Here is a 16,653-nt window from a genome sequence, read left to right on the forward strand (position 1 = left end):
TTCATCAGAAAAATCGGCAAACCGTACAAACAAATGATCCATTCGTGAGATCGTATATGAATTAATCTGCGTGAATAAAAATCAAATATTTTACATGTACCACAATATATATCGTTAAGGGGATGCTGGATTACCGACCGAGTTCTAACCTAACAAAACAATATATATTTGCTTAATATAAATTTGCAATTTATATACATAAAATAAAATAGGTTCTTCGGAGTCAGAATTGTATGAAAGAATATTTATGAACTTATAGAAATGAGCTTAGAAGCCTAGATAAAACAAATTTCGTTACAATGTTTTACGGTAACAACATTTTCTGTAACGAAATTTATTTTATCTAGGCTTCTAAGCTCATTTCTAAAAGTTCACAAATATTCTTTCATGCAATTCTGATCCCGAAGAACCTATTTTATTTTATGTATATAAATTGCAACTTTTATATTAAGCAAATATATTGTTTTGTTAGGTTAGAACTCGGTCGGTAATCCAGCATCCTTTTAAATCCAGTGAAAGATCACTTGTCAAAGACTGCGAGCCCCAATGGACCGAAATCAATGCTTAAGCTACGCCGCATTCGTCGTGTCGACTCATCCTCTGCTCGATCGAGCGTACCGTGTAAAGTGGTGCCTCCGCACGCCTCCGCTTCCGCCTTCTTAATTACGCAGCTGCTCCGGCGACGAGTGTCGCGCACAGCGACTAATTGTCTATCACGAGCCGTGGTTGCCGTCGAGAGACAACGAGTCGACTCGCGCGCATCCGCCTGCCCGCGCGAGTCATCATCCCGCCACTCTTAGTGCTGTCGCACTAATTACGTGACAACCCAACCTAACCCGACGGAACAAAGAATGATGCATGGCGCCGCCGGGCCGAAATCGTAACAAACTCGCGCGCTTTAATTGATAGACCTAACAAACTACCTTCCCGTATCCTTCAAAATGGCAAAATACAAATACATGTGTGTAGAAGAAATCGTGAGGTTCGTTGAAGCGTAATGCCGTTTTCGCGTCTTTGAATGATTCCGGAAAAAGCTACAGACACAAATCGTGTCTTATCTAAGCGAACAATTGTTCAGCGAACTTTTCTTAACAACTATTGTATTACATGTACGCAGCGGCTACATATTGTGACAAAAATTCAAAAAACGACGACGTCTTCCTCAAGGACAATAGCAAATGACGACGACTGTCGTCGCCTCTGCCGTGGGAAATGCACGTCTTCTTACTGTCTTCATAGAAATGTCTTGTATCTCTCGACCATCTTTCCGTCGCTGACTTCCGGCCCGAAGTAACAATCGTGTCGATCACCGAGTGATCCGTAATTCTCGGACCGGCTGACTTTGGCCAGATTTCGGCTTCCAGTCAATCGCGCGTTGGCTGGAGATCCGTCAGATACGAAGGCCACGTCCTTCCTTCTCTCTTCAATTTATCCAACGCGTTTATCTCGAGCGGATATTATTAAACCTGCACAATAAAGCGAGACCACCTTAGGGCACCCTCGACTCAAACAATCGCGATTACACGCCGGTATGGTTGAATATGTAAGAGACGTTGCTGTCTTGGTGAACCGGCGGCCCATGCCAGGCGCGTCTCGTCGACGAATTGTTGTTGTTGTTGTTGACGTAGTAGGAGGACTTTCTCATGCTCGTCGAGGAGGACATCATCGCGACGGTCTCGTAATACCTGAGCTTGCCGCAGCACCGACCACTCTTGAGGATGGCGATGAAGCCGCGTCGGTACTTTTTGTTGAAAAAGGCGTAGAGGATCGGATTTATACAGGAATTGCTGGCGCCCAGCCACTGGGCGATTGGCGTAGCAATCGGCAAGATCTCGTCTTCTCCCTGTACCACGTCGCCGCCCAGCTTGATCACGGCGAAGATCACGTAGAGAGGCAACCAGGAAAGAACGAAGAGTATGACGACCACGACCAACATCTTGACCACCTTCACCTTTGACTTCTGCTGTAACCTCTCCATCTGGGCGTCCTTGGTGTCGGTGGGTATGTGCCTGCGCCACACCTTGATCCATATAAGAATGTAGCAGAGAGATATGAGAATCATCGGCAGCACGTAGCAAAGGATCAGATTGCCGATCAGAAAGAAGAGAGAGCCGTCCTCGGGATGCGGCCACGTTTCCAAACAGAGACGCAGATCGGGCTCGTCTTCGTAGATGGAGACCAGATCGAAGAACAGCAACCATGGTGACGTCATTGTCAGGGCGATGAACCAAATCACGACGATCATCATGCGGGCCCGTCGTTTTGTAATTTGGCATTTCAGCGGCCACCAGATCGCCAGAAACCTGAAAAATGTACATCGAAAAACTCTATAGTAACTGTCGATCTTTCACATCTTCGAAAATTAACGCGTAAATAAATTCCATATTTTTTTCTAGAAAATTTAAAATTTCGCGGCATCTAAATATTCAAGAAGAAAATAATTCTAAAAATTTGTATTTATGCTTGCTAGACAAATGGTTGTTGAAATTATTCGGAATAGTACATCTGAAAAAGTATCGAGAGAGTTGACACAATTTTAATTATTATTCAATTTAAATTTAATTTTAATCATTGAATTAAGGATGTTTAGCACCTACAATCGGAGCAAAAAGTAGTCGAAATTGACGAATATATACTTTTCTCATATATCTTAATATATGATTATTATAAAGATTGCATAAAATCTTATTATTTATTCATAGCTAGAGTGTAGAAATGTATTTTCCAACTTCTGTTGCTTTTTTTCGGAGAATTTTCGTGTTTCTTAAATTATAATGAGAAACTTTTATCATTGACGGTACCTCGATTTCAACATTACAGTACAAAATTTGAATTATAAAAATAAAAGAGTTTACTCGTACAGAGTAATTTAAAATGTCAGAATAAAAATTATAATAATGAATAATGACAAAATATAGATTTTTAACTATTTCTTTGATAAATTTAATAATTTGTCATTTCTCCGAGAAGAAGGAAATGTGGCAACATGATAATTTTTTATAAGTTGGTCAAATTGCAAATTAACATATGAGGCCTAGTCGTTTCTCGCTTATACGTTTGTATATAGAAGCTTCTTCAGATGAAAAGATTGGTTATTTAAAATGTCAAAAGAAGGCTCAGCTGAATGTTATGCTGCCACGTTTTCACAATAAATAATATGTCATCTCGGATAATAGAACGAAATTGAGAAAATTATATTCAATATCTTTTGAACTAGTCAGTACTTGACCAAAATTATGTGATCAAATATTTCCTCTATATTTAAACTATACTTTTGCAAATTTTGAATAAATTCCTATTATTATTTCTATCTATTTTAGCTCTTAAATCAACACACTTAAACGATCACAGGTTTTTTATAAGATAGAAAATCTGTAATCGTATGATTTTAAGGGCTAAAAAGGACAGAAGTAATTATATTTATACTTATTTATATAAATAATTATATTTATAATTATATTAATACTTTTACTTATAATTAGATTCACAAAATAATTATATTTATAATAATATCGACGGGTAAATTCATTGAAAATTAAAATCCTTATAACTTTTGATTGCTTCAGTGAATCAACTCTAGGTTTTTTCATAATTCTCTGAACATGTATCAGAACAATCTGTGCAAATTTTATTAAATTCCTATATTTTTAAAAATAGGTACTAAATATCTTTAAGTAACGGCACAAAAATTAAGAAATAACGAGTCGAAACGTCACACGCTTCTAATGGGAAAATGACCTTTACCGCGAGGAAATCGCGAATGAAAGGAGAGACTAAAAGTTTCAGATGACAAAGCGGTTCCACAGGTTTGATTGTTAACAAGCTTCTTTTCGTCACAATGATAAATTTCTACCACCGGAATAATATAGTCGGGGATTATAGATAACAGTCTGATTTATCGTATCATTTCACGAAGAATGCAGAACGCGACTATTTTACGAGACAGGTTTAGGCGCAAACCCGCCAACTCACCCGTATAGCCGTTACCATTTTTAGATTTTACATCTGGAATTGCCGACAAATGTTCCATTCGCTCTTTCGAAAGACACTCACGCCCGTCACGGTCTAACGGATATGCAAGTTGCTTGAGAATAGATATACGCGAGAGAATATCTTTTATGTGACGCATGCGAGAGTTGTTTACTGTTCAACAAACAAGTCAAATTACCTAGGAAAGGTGCGTCGGAACGTATGTTTTTATTCGATATCGATTTGCCTCGATCACCTTGACTGAATGAACGAGTTACATTTATTATTGTTGTAGGGCAAACAACATTGAAGCATCCTCTAAAAGGGAGACTTTGATAGAAGATGCTAATACATAAGTGTGTATGTGTGTGTATACATAAATTAAAACATAATTTTACAAATAAAAGTATATATACACTATCCCAAAAAATTAAAGGGCTACTTTCTTCCATATAAAAAGAGGAGTTGCAACTTCCTGAAAAATAATTGGAATAAGATCGATAAAAAAATGTTTCTAGTTTTAGAATCTTTCAATAAATTTCAATTCTTTCTATTTATTACAAAATTTTATTGTAAGAAAGCGACGAATTTTTCTAAAGTTTGTCCAAGAATATCAAATTAAAAAAAAATCCTAGCACGATTTCATTAATGGATGTTGAAGAGTAGAGTTTTAGTTTTAATTTCAGTTTTTAACGAATATTCTATGATTTTTTTTTGCCGAGATATTCATTATTAAAAGCAAAATCGAGCTATTGACTTTGAACACTTATAACTAGTGGAAAAATGATTGTACAATAATCATTAAAAAAGCAGTTTAAAGAGAAAAGTTTGTACTTTAAAATGATCCTTTCGTTTTTTTAATCATTATTTATTTTTAAAGCGTAATTGTTACTTAGAAATCAAGTAAAAGTTGCACTTTTATCTTTTTTTATTTAAATCAAGGAAAGTTAAGGAAAAAATTTTCATGAACTCTACAACATTTACAAGTAAAAAGCACTCCAGTGGCTCGTATAAAGGCCAAAGTGTTAAGTTTTTTTCTGTACATTTTAAAAACTTAAATTAATGATTATTGTACGACCTTCAAAGTCAATAGCTCGATTTTGCTTTAATAATGAATATCTCGGCGAAAAGATTATAGAACATTTGTTAGAAAAAGAAATTAAAGCTAAAACTCTGTTCTTTAACACCCAATTAATTAAATCGTGCTAGGATTTTTAATTTGGTATTTTTGAACAAACTTTTAAAAAATTTGTTCAATCGACGAACGTCGCTTTCTTACAATGTAATTTTGTAACAAATAAAAAGAATTAAAATTAATTTAAAGATTCTAAAATTAGAAATTTAAAACTTTGAAACTTTTTATTATATAATATACACACATATATATGATAAATACAAGTTATATTATGTTTATTTTATTTATAAGAAAAAAAATAAACATAATATAATTTTTCAATTTAACAAAGGTTATGAAGAGAAATTGGCGAATAATGTGAAAGCTCCCACGTAAATGTGCTGAGAAATGAAAAGAATATTTTTACAAGACATTCTTTCGCTCTCTCCTTTTCTTTTTCGCTCGAAGAACGATCATCCAATAATTTCCGAATGAGCACGCAAATGGCGTTCACCCGTGTGTCTAACGGGATAAGAAGTCGCGGGATAGATCATCCTAGAACAATAACGACGGACGGATCATCGATTACGACGACGAGATGATGAGGACGACGACGTCGGAATGATAACGTAACTACGACATTACTTTCGTTTTGAAATTCCCATTAATCGAAAGTGACAAAGCACATTCAAATCCAGAGGAGATTCCACAAGCGAAGAAGACCCGAAGAAGTCATCGAAGCGGAACGCTCGTCATGGAGAGGAGAATGGGGTGCTTCCCAGGTAGCACATGTTCGTTTTATAAACCTTTTCTAAACGTATTCAATATTTTTTAACCGTCAAGCACCAATAAGAAACGTTTCAACAGAAACATTTTTCAAATCATGCTTTAAGAAACGTATTTTTTACGTTTCTATAAATAGAACAAAAATTAATTTTTTAATTCAAAATTATGTATATACACATTATTAAGACTGTACTTATTAAGAAGATCCCCAGATAGCACAGAAAACTAAAAGATGTCTTCTAAAAGTCATAATTACTTTAAGTCGACGATAAGATGTCTTTTTGATCATCTTTTCGACAAGACAAAAAAAATCTATTTTATAATATACGTGTTCTTTTGTTTGCCGCTACGTGGCGTGTTCAGACTTAACTCGTATTCAAGTTTTCATAACATGTATATAAAGCCTAAAAGAACAGGTACTAAAAGTATAATTTAAATTATGTTTTTTTTGTCAGTTTGACTTGTGACGTAATCTCGACAAGAGATTCAGAACATGATGAAAATAAATGAATTATATCTATATATGCATTATTTTATTGAATCTGTGGGTAAACAAATTTTTCACAAATAAAGGGAAAAAACCGTATTTTGACAGTTTCTTAAACTTTTTTTTTTTTGTTAAAAAATGACGTTTTCCTTAACGTTTTTTAAGGGGACATTTTAACCAATCAGAAACATTTCAAAAGCCGGTTTTAAAACGTTTCGCAGAAACATTTGTGACACGTTTTTGAAACGAATATGTGCTACTTGGGTTTCTTATTAATTAATGAAGATTCCGCATAAAACTTCCGGATTTATCGAATCGCCAGTTTTCCGCGTCGTTTTTTCGGTCCTCGAGAGAGGATCCACGCAGATCTTCGCCATTGCTACGTGCGATTACGAGCCTCTTCTCCTTATCCGCGCCATCGGCGTCGTCGGCGACCTTCGTCGATTCGATGAATAAACTTTAAATACTTGTCGTCGGAAAACCTTAACATAAATCAACGCCGACATCGATACCGATCTACGAATGTTTTCACGGACGACGCGTTGTCACTTCCGGAATCGTACGGCGGCTGCAGTTACGCCGCGCTTATCGCGATAGAAGGTGCATGTAATGCAACGAATCTTCCCCTCGAGTCTCTCGTACCGAGTGAGCCGACCAAGAGCAGAGTTGGAAAAATCGCAGCAATCTGTCTCGTCCAAGGTCATCTATTGTCGCATGAGAGGAGGGACGATCACAATAAGAAGTATTCGCGATGATGATCCCGGGACCGCGAGCATCCACATATATAAAGGGATCGATTTCCCGCAGTTGCAACTGTAGTATCGTCCTGTGCGTTTGCCAACGAAAAAAGCTGATAAAACGCTTAACATGTTCAAACTGGCAAGTATATCCATCTCGTACATTGTGTATATGCGTATGTGTACGTGTACGTGTGTTCGATTTAATACCAAGCATGAGATATAGATCAATTCACTTCCGTGGCGTTAATTTTTAAGTATCGATGCGCGCGGGATGTTAGTGTTTACATATCGCGTAAAATTCTCGTTTGGCATTAATTTGTTTGCATCTTTAATTTTCGATATAAACTATAAAAAGCTAACGCGATACATAAATTTATATATAAATAAAATTCTATCTCAAATCTTATCGCGAATTGTAAATCGTCTAAAGTGAACTCACGACAATCGTATACGTTCCACGCAAGTGCTTAAGAGGAAAGTTGTTTAACCACCGCTCAATTTTTTTAACAAACGCAATTAGAGAAATTATATACAATCGTGTAAGCAGAGCGTGTTCGTGTTATATAATATATTTGTCACATTTTTTGCGAACGTTCCGACACTTTGTGCCACAAAACAGCGTGTGAAAATTTGTTTCAAAACACTTATCAAGGGAAACGTTATTGCAAAACTAAAAATCAATAATAATTTGCGAAACGCAATAATTATTGAATTACTGGAAGAAGAAAAAAGTCATCACAGTGCGCTATTACCATAGATCCACAAAGGGGGAGAAAAAGAAACCGAAAAGGATCGATGCTCGTTCTTGGCACGTGACATCGCGGTGATTAATTGGAACGGAATGACATCGAAGCTTGCGAGTCGCAAAAAACGGGCCGATCAAAGTCGCGGTCGGAATTAAATACGGCTCACTTATTTACTCGGGGGTGGGGGAGAGGGGGAGGAGCACACTCTCGACATTTTTCACAACTCCCGTAAAAACGGCGTGAGAGGAAAGGAAGGGAGGGGGGGGGTGGGGAGAGAAGAAATAAAGCTTCAGAGTTTGAGAAAAGAAAGAGTCGCACGATTTCGCGACTTTTTTTTTCTTTTTAAAAAAAGTGCAATTATTCTTCGCAGATTCTAACGATCGCGATGGTGATGGCAGTCACGTGGTGCGCACCAACTCCGAAACCGGCTGGTGCACCGTTGCTGACTCCTTACCCCTTGGTCTACCCGTCACCCTACGCAAAGGTCTATCCGTATTATCCGGTGGCGGTTCCTCTGGCGTATTACAACGGCAAATGGTTCTATCCGGGTCCGGTCTACGTCTACTGATATTGATTTCAAGCATCGATCGGTCGGGATCAACGTCAACGTCAACGCCAGCGCGCAATGTCGCGCGTATAACGTATGGCGCGTTGCGCCAAATAATTTTGCGTGAAATGTCTTTCGAATAAAGTATGCTTTTGTGCAAACAGTGTGTCGCAGTATGCTCGTTGACTCTATAAAGATTTCCCATTTCCTCCGACAACGCTCTTGCCAGCGTGTCCCCAGCATCCGGTTAATTCTTTCGGTCTAAGGGAAAGAAGCTCTTCTGAGCTTGGCAGACTAAGCGCTATCGAAAGCGCTATCAATTCTGCTGTCCGTTTGTCTCGGTAATATTTATGAAACGATACACATTGTATACCGCATAATCTCGCCGTTTTCATGAGCAAATATATCCGTTTTATCTGTTAGGTTAGCGATACTCATTAATACGTTAACGCGATACATTATCGGGATGACGGATGGAATTTTAATTTCGCATTCCGTGCGCGAGCTATGTATATGTTATGACATAATAAACAATTATATTCGAATAACTTAAAGCAAATACGGAAATAATGTGGAAAATAACATCGTTGCTTTTAAGAAGCAGATACGCGCTCGGTATTTATGGCTCATTTTTTAGCATTTTTTAATTTTCATGAGCATCTATAATTAGTTGACTCAAAGTCATACAAAAAAGTAAATTAATAAGAGCGAGATCCAGGCAAAGTAAACCGTGTAATGTGTAAAAGTTATAAACAATTTCATGAGGTCACAAAGAATATTAAAAGTTATCAGATAAATAAAATAACACAACGACTCTTCCACAACCTAAGAGTAGCGAATATCAATCACATTAATCATTTTGTCATAAAATTATTAAAATGTAATTTGCAATTAGAATTTATTACATTGTTCTGTTTATGCAAATATTTAATTAAAATTAGAATTTAATTTCAATTAAATTTAATTTCAATCAGAATTTATTACATTATTTCATTTATCTAGTCATCCAAAAATATCGATTGTCTCTTTTATGCATACGAAATAATTTAAAAACTGTCAGCTAAAGACAAAACATTGTTGTACCACACATAAATCTTCGCGAAATTATTCGGAAAATTTATTTTATTTTTCTGTCGTGCAAGAGATATCGTGCATATAAGTGCATTAATCCATGTCAACGTATATAATACATATATATATATATATATTATACTATAAATCTGATAAAAGATATTACAGTGACAAACCGTGTCAAGCAACTCTATTATTATTATTATTATGCCTTTAAATTTATTCTAAAAAGAAGATTAAGGTGATAATCATATTTTGCGCGATACAATCATGCAACGTAACTATTGTTAATTTACTGTATAAGACAAAAAATGCATTTTATATCGCCACTAAGAAAATATAATTTTCAATATTTTCTCGCGCAAATAGAAAATATTCATTTCTTGTGCAATTTCATTGTGTGTAAATAAAGAACCTTTATATATTCTATAAGATAAATAAAATTAGGAAATATCAGATGTCAAGTGAGTTCATTTCGGACAACGTTGATACGACAAGAAGTTTCTCGTAAAATTAATTACTTCAGACAAAGCGCGCGAGGTGAGTAATTAAATCAACTTTATACGACTTCTGTTGATTCAACAGTTCTCATCTTAACTTTTGCAAATTATCAAGTATGCGCGTTCGGTAGTTTCATACTCCTCGTTTAGCATCTACATCTCGTCCGAAATGCAAAATTCAGTGACTGATAAGGTGAGCGCATTGAAAGTCAAGTAAAAATATTTCAAGAAAGAGGATGCATAGAGAGATTCGTAAAAATCGTAAAATTGGATATTCCGGTACTAATTTCGATGCACATGCATGCCACACACACACACACACACACAACATGTATACATGTGCACAGGATGATGTCGTTGGTATGTCAATAATATCTCTCTTTATTGGAAAGATGATAAAAAAAGTACGTTTACGCGCACTCCGGTTTATTGCGCCCTTAGCGATATACTCACGTTCAATAAAGCTGCTTTACTACATTCAATTCATGGAGATAAATTGTAAAATTGATAGATATAAGGAAAGGCAGAAGGGTGAGGAGGATATTATTTTCTGTTACTTTATGATATCGCGAAGGATTCGCAGAGAAATGTAATCAATAAGACTTAAAAAATTTGTAATTAAAATTTTATTAAAATTCTATATGAGGACACGGAGATAGGGTTCAAGAATGATGGCGGAAGGATCAAAACCAAAGTCCGAAAATTTAGGTCGATGAAGACAAAGAAAAGACGAATATAGAAGAAAGAAATTGGCCGATCCTGGAGTATTAGTCCCGATTGGTCCGTTTCACCACGCGTTCAGTGGGCCTGATGACAATTCACGTAATAGCGAGTAAAAGAGGAAGTCGAAATCGGCGAAGGCGTGCAATTTTTGTCTGTCTTTTCTTTGAGCCGCGGTCTTTCCTTTTGTGTCACGAAAACGATTTTGGTCGAGGAAGTGAGAGATGTGTGTGTCCTTTCTTTTTTTTCTTCCAGGGCTGTCATCGTGAGACTCGGTGGTGGTGATGAGTTTACACTGGATCTCCTAGTCTAACGATGCAAGCCGAGGGGGCCAGCATGAGCGAGCAGATCGGTCTTGAGGACGCTGTCTACAACAGCATTGAGCGGCTGGGCAATCACGTTACCATTCACACCGGGTGCAATAGCGAGCGCCGGGGCAATTGCGATGAATGAGCTGGGGCCGACGATCGGGACGGTGCCATGGCTGACGCCAATACCGGTCAGGCCAGCGGGTTTAGCGAAGGCGACAGCCAGGATGGCAGCGAAGACAGCCTATTCAGAGAAATGTCATATATATTTATAAAAGCGTCTCTCTTCTTTAACGCTAATGAGTCTGTCCGTCGAGCAATGAATTCTCCCGTTGAATTTACTTTCATGCGTTTCTTTCAAAAGCTTGCCATCGTTGCATCGAGAGACCGATATAATTAAAAATTGTCTCGACAAAAATTGTAGCTAATAATCGAGCGCTCGCGAATCTCCCGCAATTGGTTTTACAGTCGATCAAATCGAGTATCATATCACGACGTGCAAGAGTTTTTCACGTTATTTGCATTTCAATCGATTGTTAAGAACGGAGCCTAAGAATCGTTTCGCGCAAGAGATTGCAAGGTCTATCGTGCAAAAAAAAAAAAAAACAGCAAGCTATGTTCCGCACAGCCTAACAATGTACGTACATGCTTAAATGATTTTGCTCGCGCCGATTAGTTACTGAAAGGAGAAGTTAGGTGCCGTTACCGCGGCGAGACCGTTGAACGGCATAAACGTAAGGTCGAATTCGTGTCACGAAAAGGTCGCGGGGAGAAAAGCGTCAAAAAGGGGAGAGAGGCCGAGAAAAATCTTTTTTCTTTCCTTAGTATGTGTGTATGCAGAGAGAGAGAGAGAGAGAGAACCGCTCGTCTTTCGATCACGGAGAAGGCGCGAAATGACGACGAAAAAGTTGCCACGACTTGGAGGATCTCTATTTACTCAAGCTCTATAGACACGTCATTCTCTAAGTCACACGTGAGAAAGAATCCGACGACGAAAAGAAAATTTCGTGTGTCAAAAATAAAAACGCGCGAAATGTAAAACTCAAGGGTAAACCTGTATCTTCTCGTCGCGCAATATAATGATTTTTGACAGCTCAAAGGCGGTTGAGCTTGGAGCGTACAGAAACTAGCGGACCGATGGAAAACTCGAAAGAAAAGCAATCGGTGGAAATATGCGTCGCTTGGAAATTGACGTTTTCAAGAACGATAGACATTTCTATTATACGCGTTGTGTATTTTGCATAACATTTACCGTCTCATCGATCAGTCAGTCGTACAGTCGCCAATGATAGAAATGCAATCGGTAAACGTAACGGTCGCGATCACGAAGCATTTTGTAATTGTAATCGAAAAAAAAATTGCAAAGAGAAAGAGAAAGAAAAAAATCGACAGAAATTATAATTTAAATGAATCACTTACCAACTTGAACATGTTGATTGATTGTGGATTGCTTGTTACTTCTTGACAGTAAGTTAGCTTATGCTTGTTTCAGCGACTCGGGAGTTTTATATACCCCGCGTAATTTTTTAAAAATTGCCATAAACATGATCACCGTTCACTTTTTCTACTAAACGTAATTATATGCAATTATGTAAACGGAGCATGTCCGCGTTATATAATATATTTGTCACATTTCTTGCGAATTGCGAATGTTCCCACACTTTCTAGACTTGAGACTTTCGCGGCTATTAGAATCGTCTAAATTGAGGATTTCCGGTTGGGTGCCGCGTGCTTGGACAGCGTAATACCGACGTTTCGAAAACGTTGCAGTTTGCATCTTCAGGCCTAAGAGGTCCGATACTGAGCTCTCTTGCGGTGGGGTCTTTATATCTTACAAGAGATATTTTATCTACGGGAAAAATATTCCCTATAGTGGTGTAGGCGCAAATTAAGGACAGTGTGCCAAATAGGGTTTGTACGACAGCCCTTGCCGCGATTGAAGTTGTCAGGATGCTTTAGAATTTCTAGAGCTTCCCGATGATTTCTGGCGAATTAGCTTTGTGAGGAGGCTAATCTGGTTACTTTGTCATATTGCACCGAGTGTCTCGTCTCCATCCAATGTTCGGCTAAGGCTGATTGATGAAAATGGCCGTGCTTGGTGCACCGTTGGTGTTCTTTAATACGTGTGCTAATCATTTTCCCAGTTTCTTTTATGTATGCTTTTCCGCAGGAGCAAGGAATCCTGTATACATCTGGTGTTTCCAAGTGTGGTCTCTTGTCCTTAGCATTAGAAAGTAATTGTGCAATCTTCCTTCGAAGTTTGGAAATTATTTTGATGTTGATGTTTACCCAGGGTTCTGTTAATTCGTTTTGTTCACATTTTCATGGAACATTTCGAGAACAAAGTCTTGAAAAACGCACATCTCCAAAGAATTCTGTCATCAGCTCATTAATATACAAAGCTCTAACAATTTCTCAACCTACATTCCTGAATGAAGAATTAGAATATCTTAACCAAGTCTTGAACAAGAATGAATACAACAGCAGAGACATCAACCGTACAAATCAAAGGCTGGAAAACAAAATTTCCATTTCTACTATATCGAGACATCAAACGAAAAAGGAAAAAAGATAAGAAATGGACTATCCTTCTGTATCTTCAAGACACAACAGAATGATGTCATTGGTATGTCAATAATGTGGGATATGGTGGAGAGAAACATGTAATTAATTATGAGAAGAATTAATTGAGTGTATAGAGTATAGTATAATGGTGTACGCACTGAATGACGGCTGGATACAGACTGCCCTGAGAGACCGCACTGATTCATCGTGCTCTCTCAATATTTTATATTTTATAAACAATGCTAGATACTCGCGTCGTATGATATAGCCGCTAACGCTGCAACGATGGACCGATACCATTTTGTTATAAACAATGTTAGATACTCGCGCCGTATGATCCAGCCGCTAACGCCTGCAACATCGCAACAGCAAACGCGCACATAAAACTTCTAACAACAACGCTCTGAGGAATGCAGTATGTTAAATAATGCGTTTTTAATCCTACAATAATATCTCTCTTTATTGGAAGAATGATAAAAAAAAATACGTTTACGCCCACTCTGGTTTTTTGCGCCCTTAGCGATATACCCACGTTCAATAAAGCTGCTTTACTATATTCAATTCATGGAGATAAATTCTAAAATTGATGGATATAAGGAAAAGTTACACAGAAGCGAGAGAGGGATATTATTTTCTGTTACTTTATGATATCGCGAGGATTCGCAGAGATATGTCAATCAATAAAACTTTAAAGATTTGTAATTAAAATTTTATTAAAATTCCATATGAGGATACGGGGATAGGGTTCAGGAATGATGGCGGAATGATCGAGGCGAAAGTCCAAAAATTTAAGTTGGTGAAGACAAAGAAAAGACAAATATAGGAGAAAGAAATTGGCCGATCCTGGAGTATTAGTCCCAATTGGTCCGTTTCAGCGCACGCTCAGTGGGCCTGATGATAATTCACGTAATGGCGAGTAAAAGGGGGAATCGAAATTGGCGGGGGAGTGCAATTTTTGTTTGCCTTTTCTTCGAGCTGCGGTCTCTCCTTTTATGTCACGAGGACGATTTTGGTCAAGCAAGTGGGAGATGTGTGTGTCGTTGCTTTTTTGGCTTTTTTTTTTCTTCCATGGCTGTATCATCGTGAGACTTGGTGCTGGTGGTGAGTTTACACTGGCTCTCCTAGTCTAATTATACAAGGCGAGGGGGCCAACATGAGCGAGCAGATCGGTCTTGAGGACGCTGTGTATAGCATTATGGAGCGGCTGGGCAATCACGTTACCATTCAGACCGAGTGCAACTTGCAACGCCGGGGCAATCGCGATGAATGAGCTGGGGCCGACGATCGGGACGGGGCCGTGGCTGACGCCAATACCGATCAGGCCACCGGGTTTAGCGAAGGCGACAGCCAGGATGGCAGCAAAGACAGCCTATTCAGAAGATTGTCATATATATTTATAAAAGCGTCTCTCCTCTTTAACGCTAATGAGTCTGTCCGTCGAGCAATGTATTCTTCCGTTGAATTTACTTTCATGCGTTTCTTTCGAAAGCTCGCCATCGTTGCATCGAGAGACCGATATAATTAAAAATTGTCTCGACAAAAATCGTAGGTAATAATCGAGCGCTCGCGAATCTCCTGCGATTAGTTTTACAGTCGATCAGATCGAGTATCATATCGCGACGTGCAAGAGTTTGAACACATAATTTGCATTTCGATTGTTAAGAACGGAGCTTATGAATCGTTTCGCGCAAGAAATCACGAGGTCTATCGTGCTAAAAAAAAAAAAAAAAAAAAACGGAAAGCTACATTACGCATAGCCTAATAATGTACGTACATGCTTGAATAATTTTGCTCGCGCAGATTATTTACTGAAAGGAGAAGTTAAGTGCCGTTACCGCGGTGAGACCGTTGAACGACATAAACGTAAAGACGGATTCGTGTCACGGAAAGTTCGCGGGGAAAAAAGCGTCAAAGAGGGGACAGAGGCCGAGAGAAATCTTTTTTTTTTCCTTAGTATGCGTGTATGCAGAGAGAGAGAAATAGCCGCCCGTCTCTCGATCACGGAGAAGGCGCAAAAGCGACGTCGAAAAAGTTGCCACGTCTTGGAGGATCTCTATTTACTCGAGCTCTATAGACACGTCATTCTTCAAGTCACACGTGAGAGAGACTCCTCCGACGAAAAGAAAATCCCGTGTGTCAAAAATAAGAGCGCACGAAATATAAAACTCAAGGGTGAGCCTGTATCTTCTCGTTGCGCATTATAATGATATTTGACAGCTCGAAGGCCGTTGAGCTTGGAGCATATAAAAACCAGCGGACCGATGGAAAACTCGAAAGAAAAGCAATCGGTGGAAATATGCGTCGCTTGGAAATTGACATTTTAAAAATCGATGGACATTTCTATTATACGCGTTGTGCATTTTGCATAACATTTACCGTCTCAGCGATCAGTCAGTCGTAAAGTCGCCAATGATAGAAATGCAATCGGTAAACGTAACGGTCGCGATTACGAAGCATTTTGTAAGTGTAATCAAAAAGAAAATTGCAAAGAGAAAGAGAGAGAAAGAAATCGACAAAATCTATAATTTAGATGAATTGCTTATCCACTTAAACATGTTGATTGGTTGTGGGTTGCTTGTTACTGCTCTAAAGTAAGTGAGCTTATGCTTGTTTCAGCGACTCGGAAGTTTTATATACCCCGCGTGATTTTTTAAAAATTGCCATAAACATGATCACCGTTGACTTTTTTTACTAAACGTAATGAGAAATTATATTTATTTATGTAAACAGAGTGTGTTCCCGTTATATGTGGGATTATATTATTTCTTATATGCGTATCTGTAAATTGTTTGTGTGTGAGTGCTTGCTAGAACTTGTCGGCGAGCTCGCGACAAAGACGCGACAACGGCGTGACAATTTCGAGACAAAGACGTGACAACCTCGAGACAAAGGTGTGATAACATCGCGACAACGGCTTCCGATTTCATTGCGGTATGAGCGATGTTGTGCTATCGATGAGCGAAAGAGACCCACGAGTTTCGACTAGCGCTTTTATCTAATCCTTTGGTAATTTGAAGACGCCGCACGATAAGCTCGAAGGACACAAAAGCCTAAGCCTGTACAGACAGGAGAGCATTCCAGCATTCAGCACCGGGGAGCG

General features: G+C 38.2%; 1 protein-coding gene and 1 long non-coding RNA gene across 3 annotated transcripts in view; both read right to left on the minus strand.

Moving 5' to 3' along the window:
* Window positions 1–332: 332 nt before the first annotated feature.
* Window positions 333–16,653, minus strand: part of LOC140671450 (SIFamide receptor) — a 69,755-nt gene continuing 53,434 nt past the window's right edge. Inside the window, exon 4 of one of the 2 annotated variants that reach the window (XM_072902751.1) lies at window positions 333–2,303. In XM_072902751.1, the coding sequence (XP_072758852.1) occupies window positions 1,520–2,303 (784 nt within the window). In that variant the 3' untranslated portion in view covers window positions 333–1,519. The remainder of the gene's footprint in view (window positions 2,304–16,653) is intronic. The other variant, XM_072902752.1, reaches the window with a different exon arrangement.
* LOC140671451 (uncharacterized) lies at window positions 10,572–14,684 on the minus strand. The gene is made up of 2 exons (XR_012047737.1): window positions 12,408–14,684; window positions 10,572–11,232 (listed from the first exon to the last, which is right to left on the minus strand). It is a non-coding gene; the product is annotated as an uncharacterized lncRNA (long non-coding RNA).

This window comes from Anoplolepis gracilipes, chromosome 11 (assembly GCF_047496725.1).
Source record: "Anoplolepis gracilipes chromosome 11, ASM4749672v1, whole genome shotgun sequence".
Taxonomy (NCBI): Eukaryota; Metazoa; Arthropoda; class Insecta; order Hymenoptera; family Formicidae; genus Anoplolepis; species Anoplolepis gracilipes.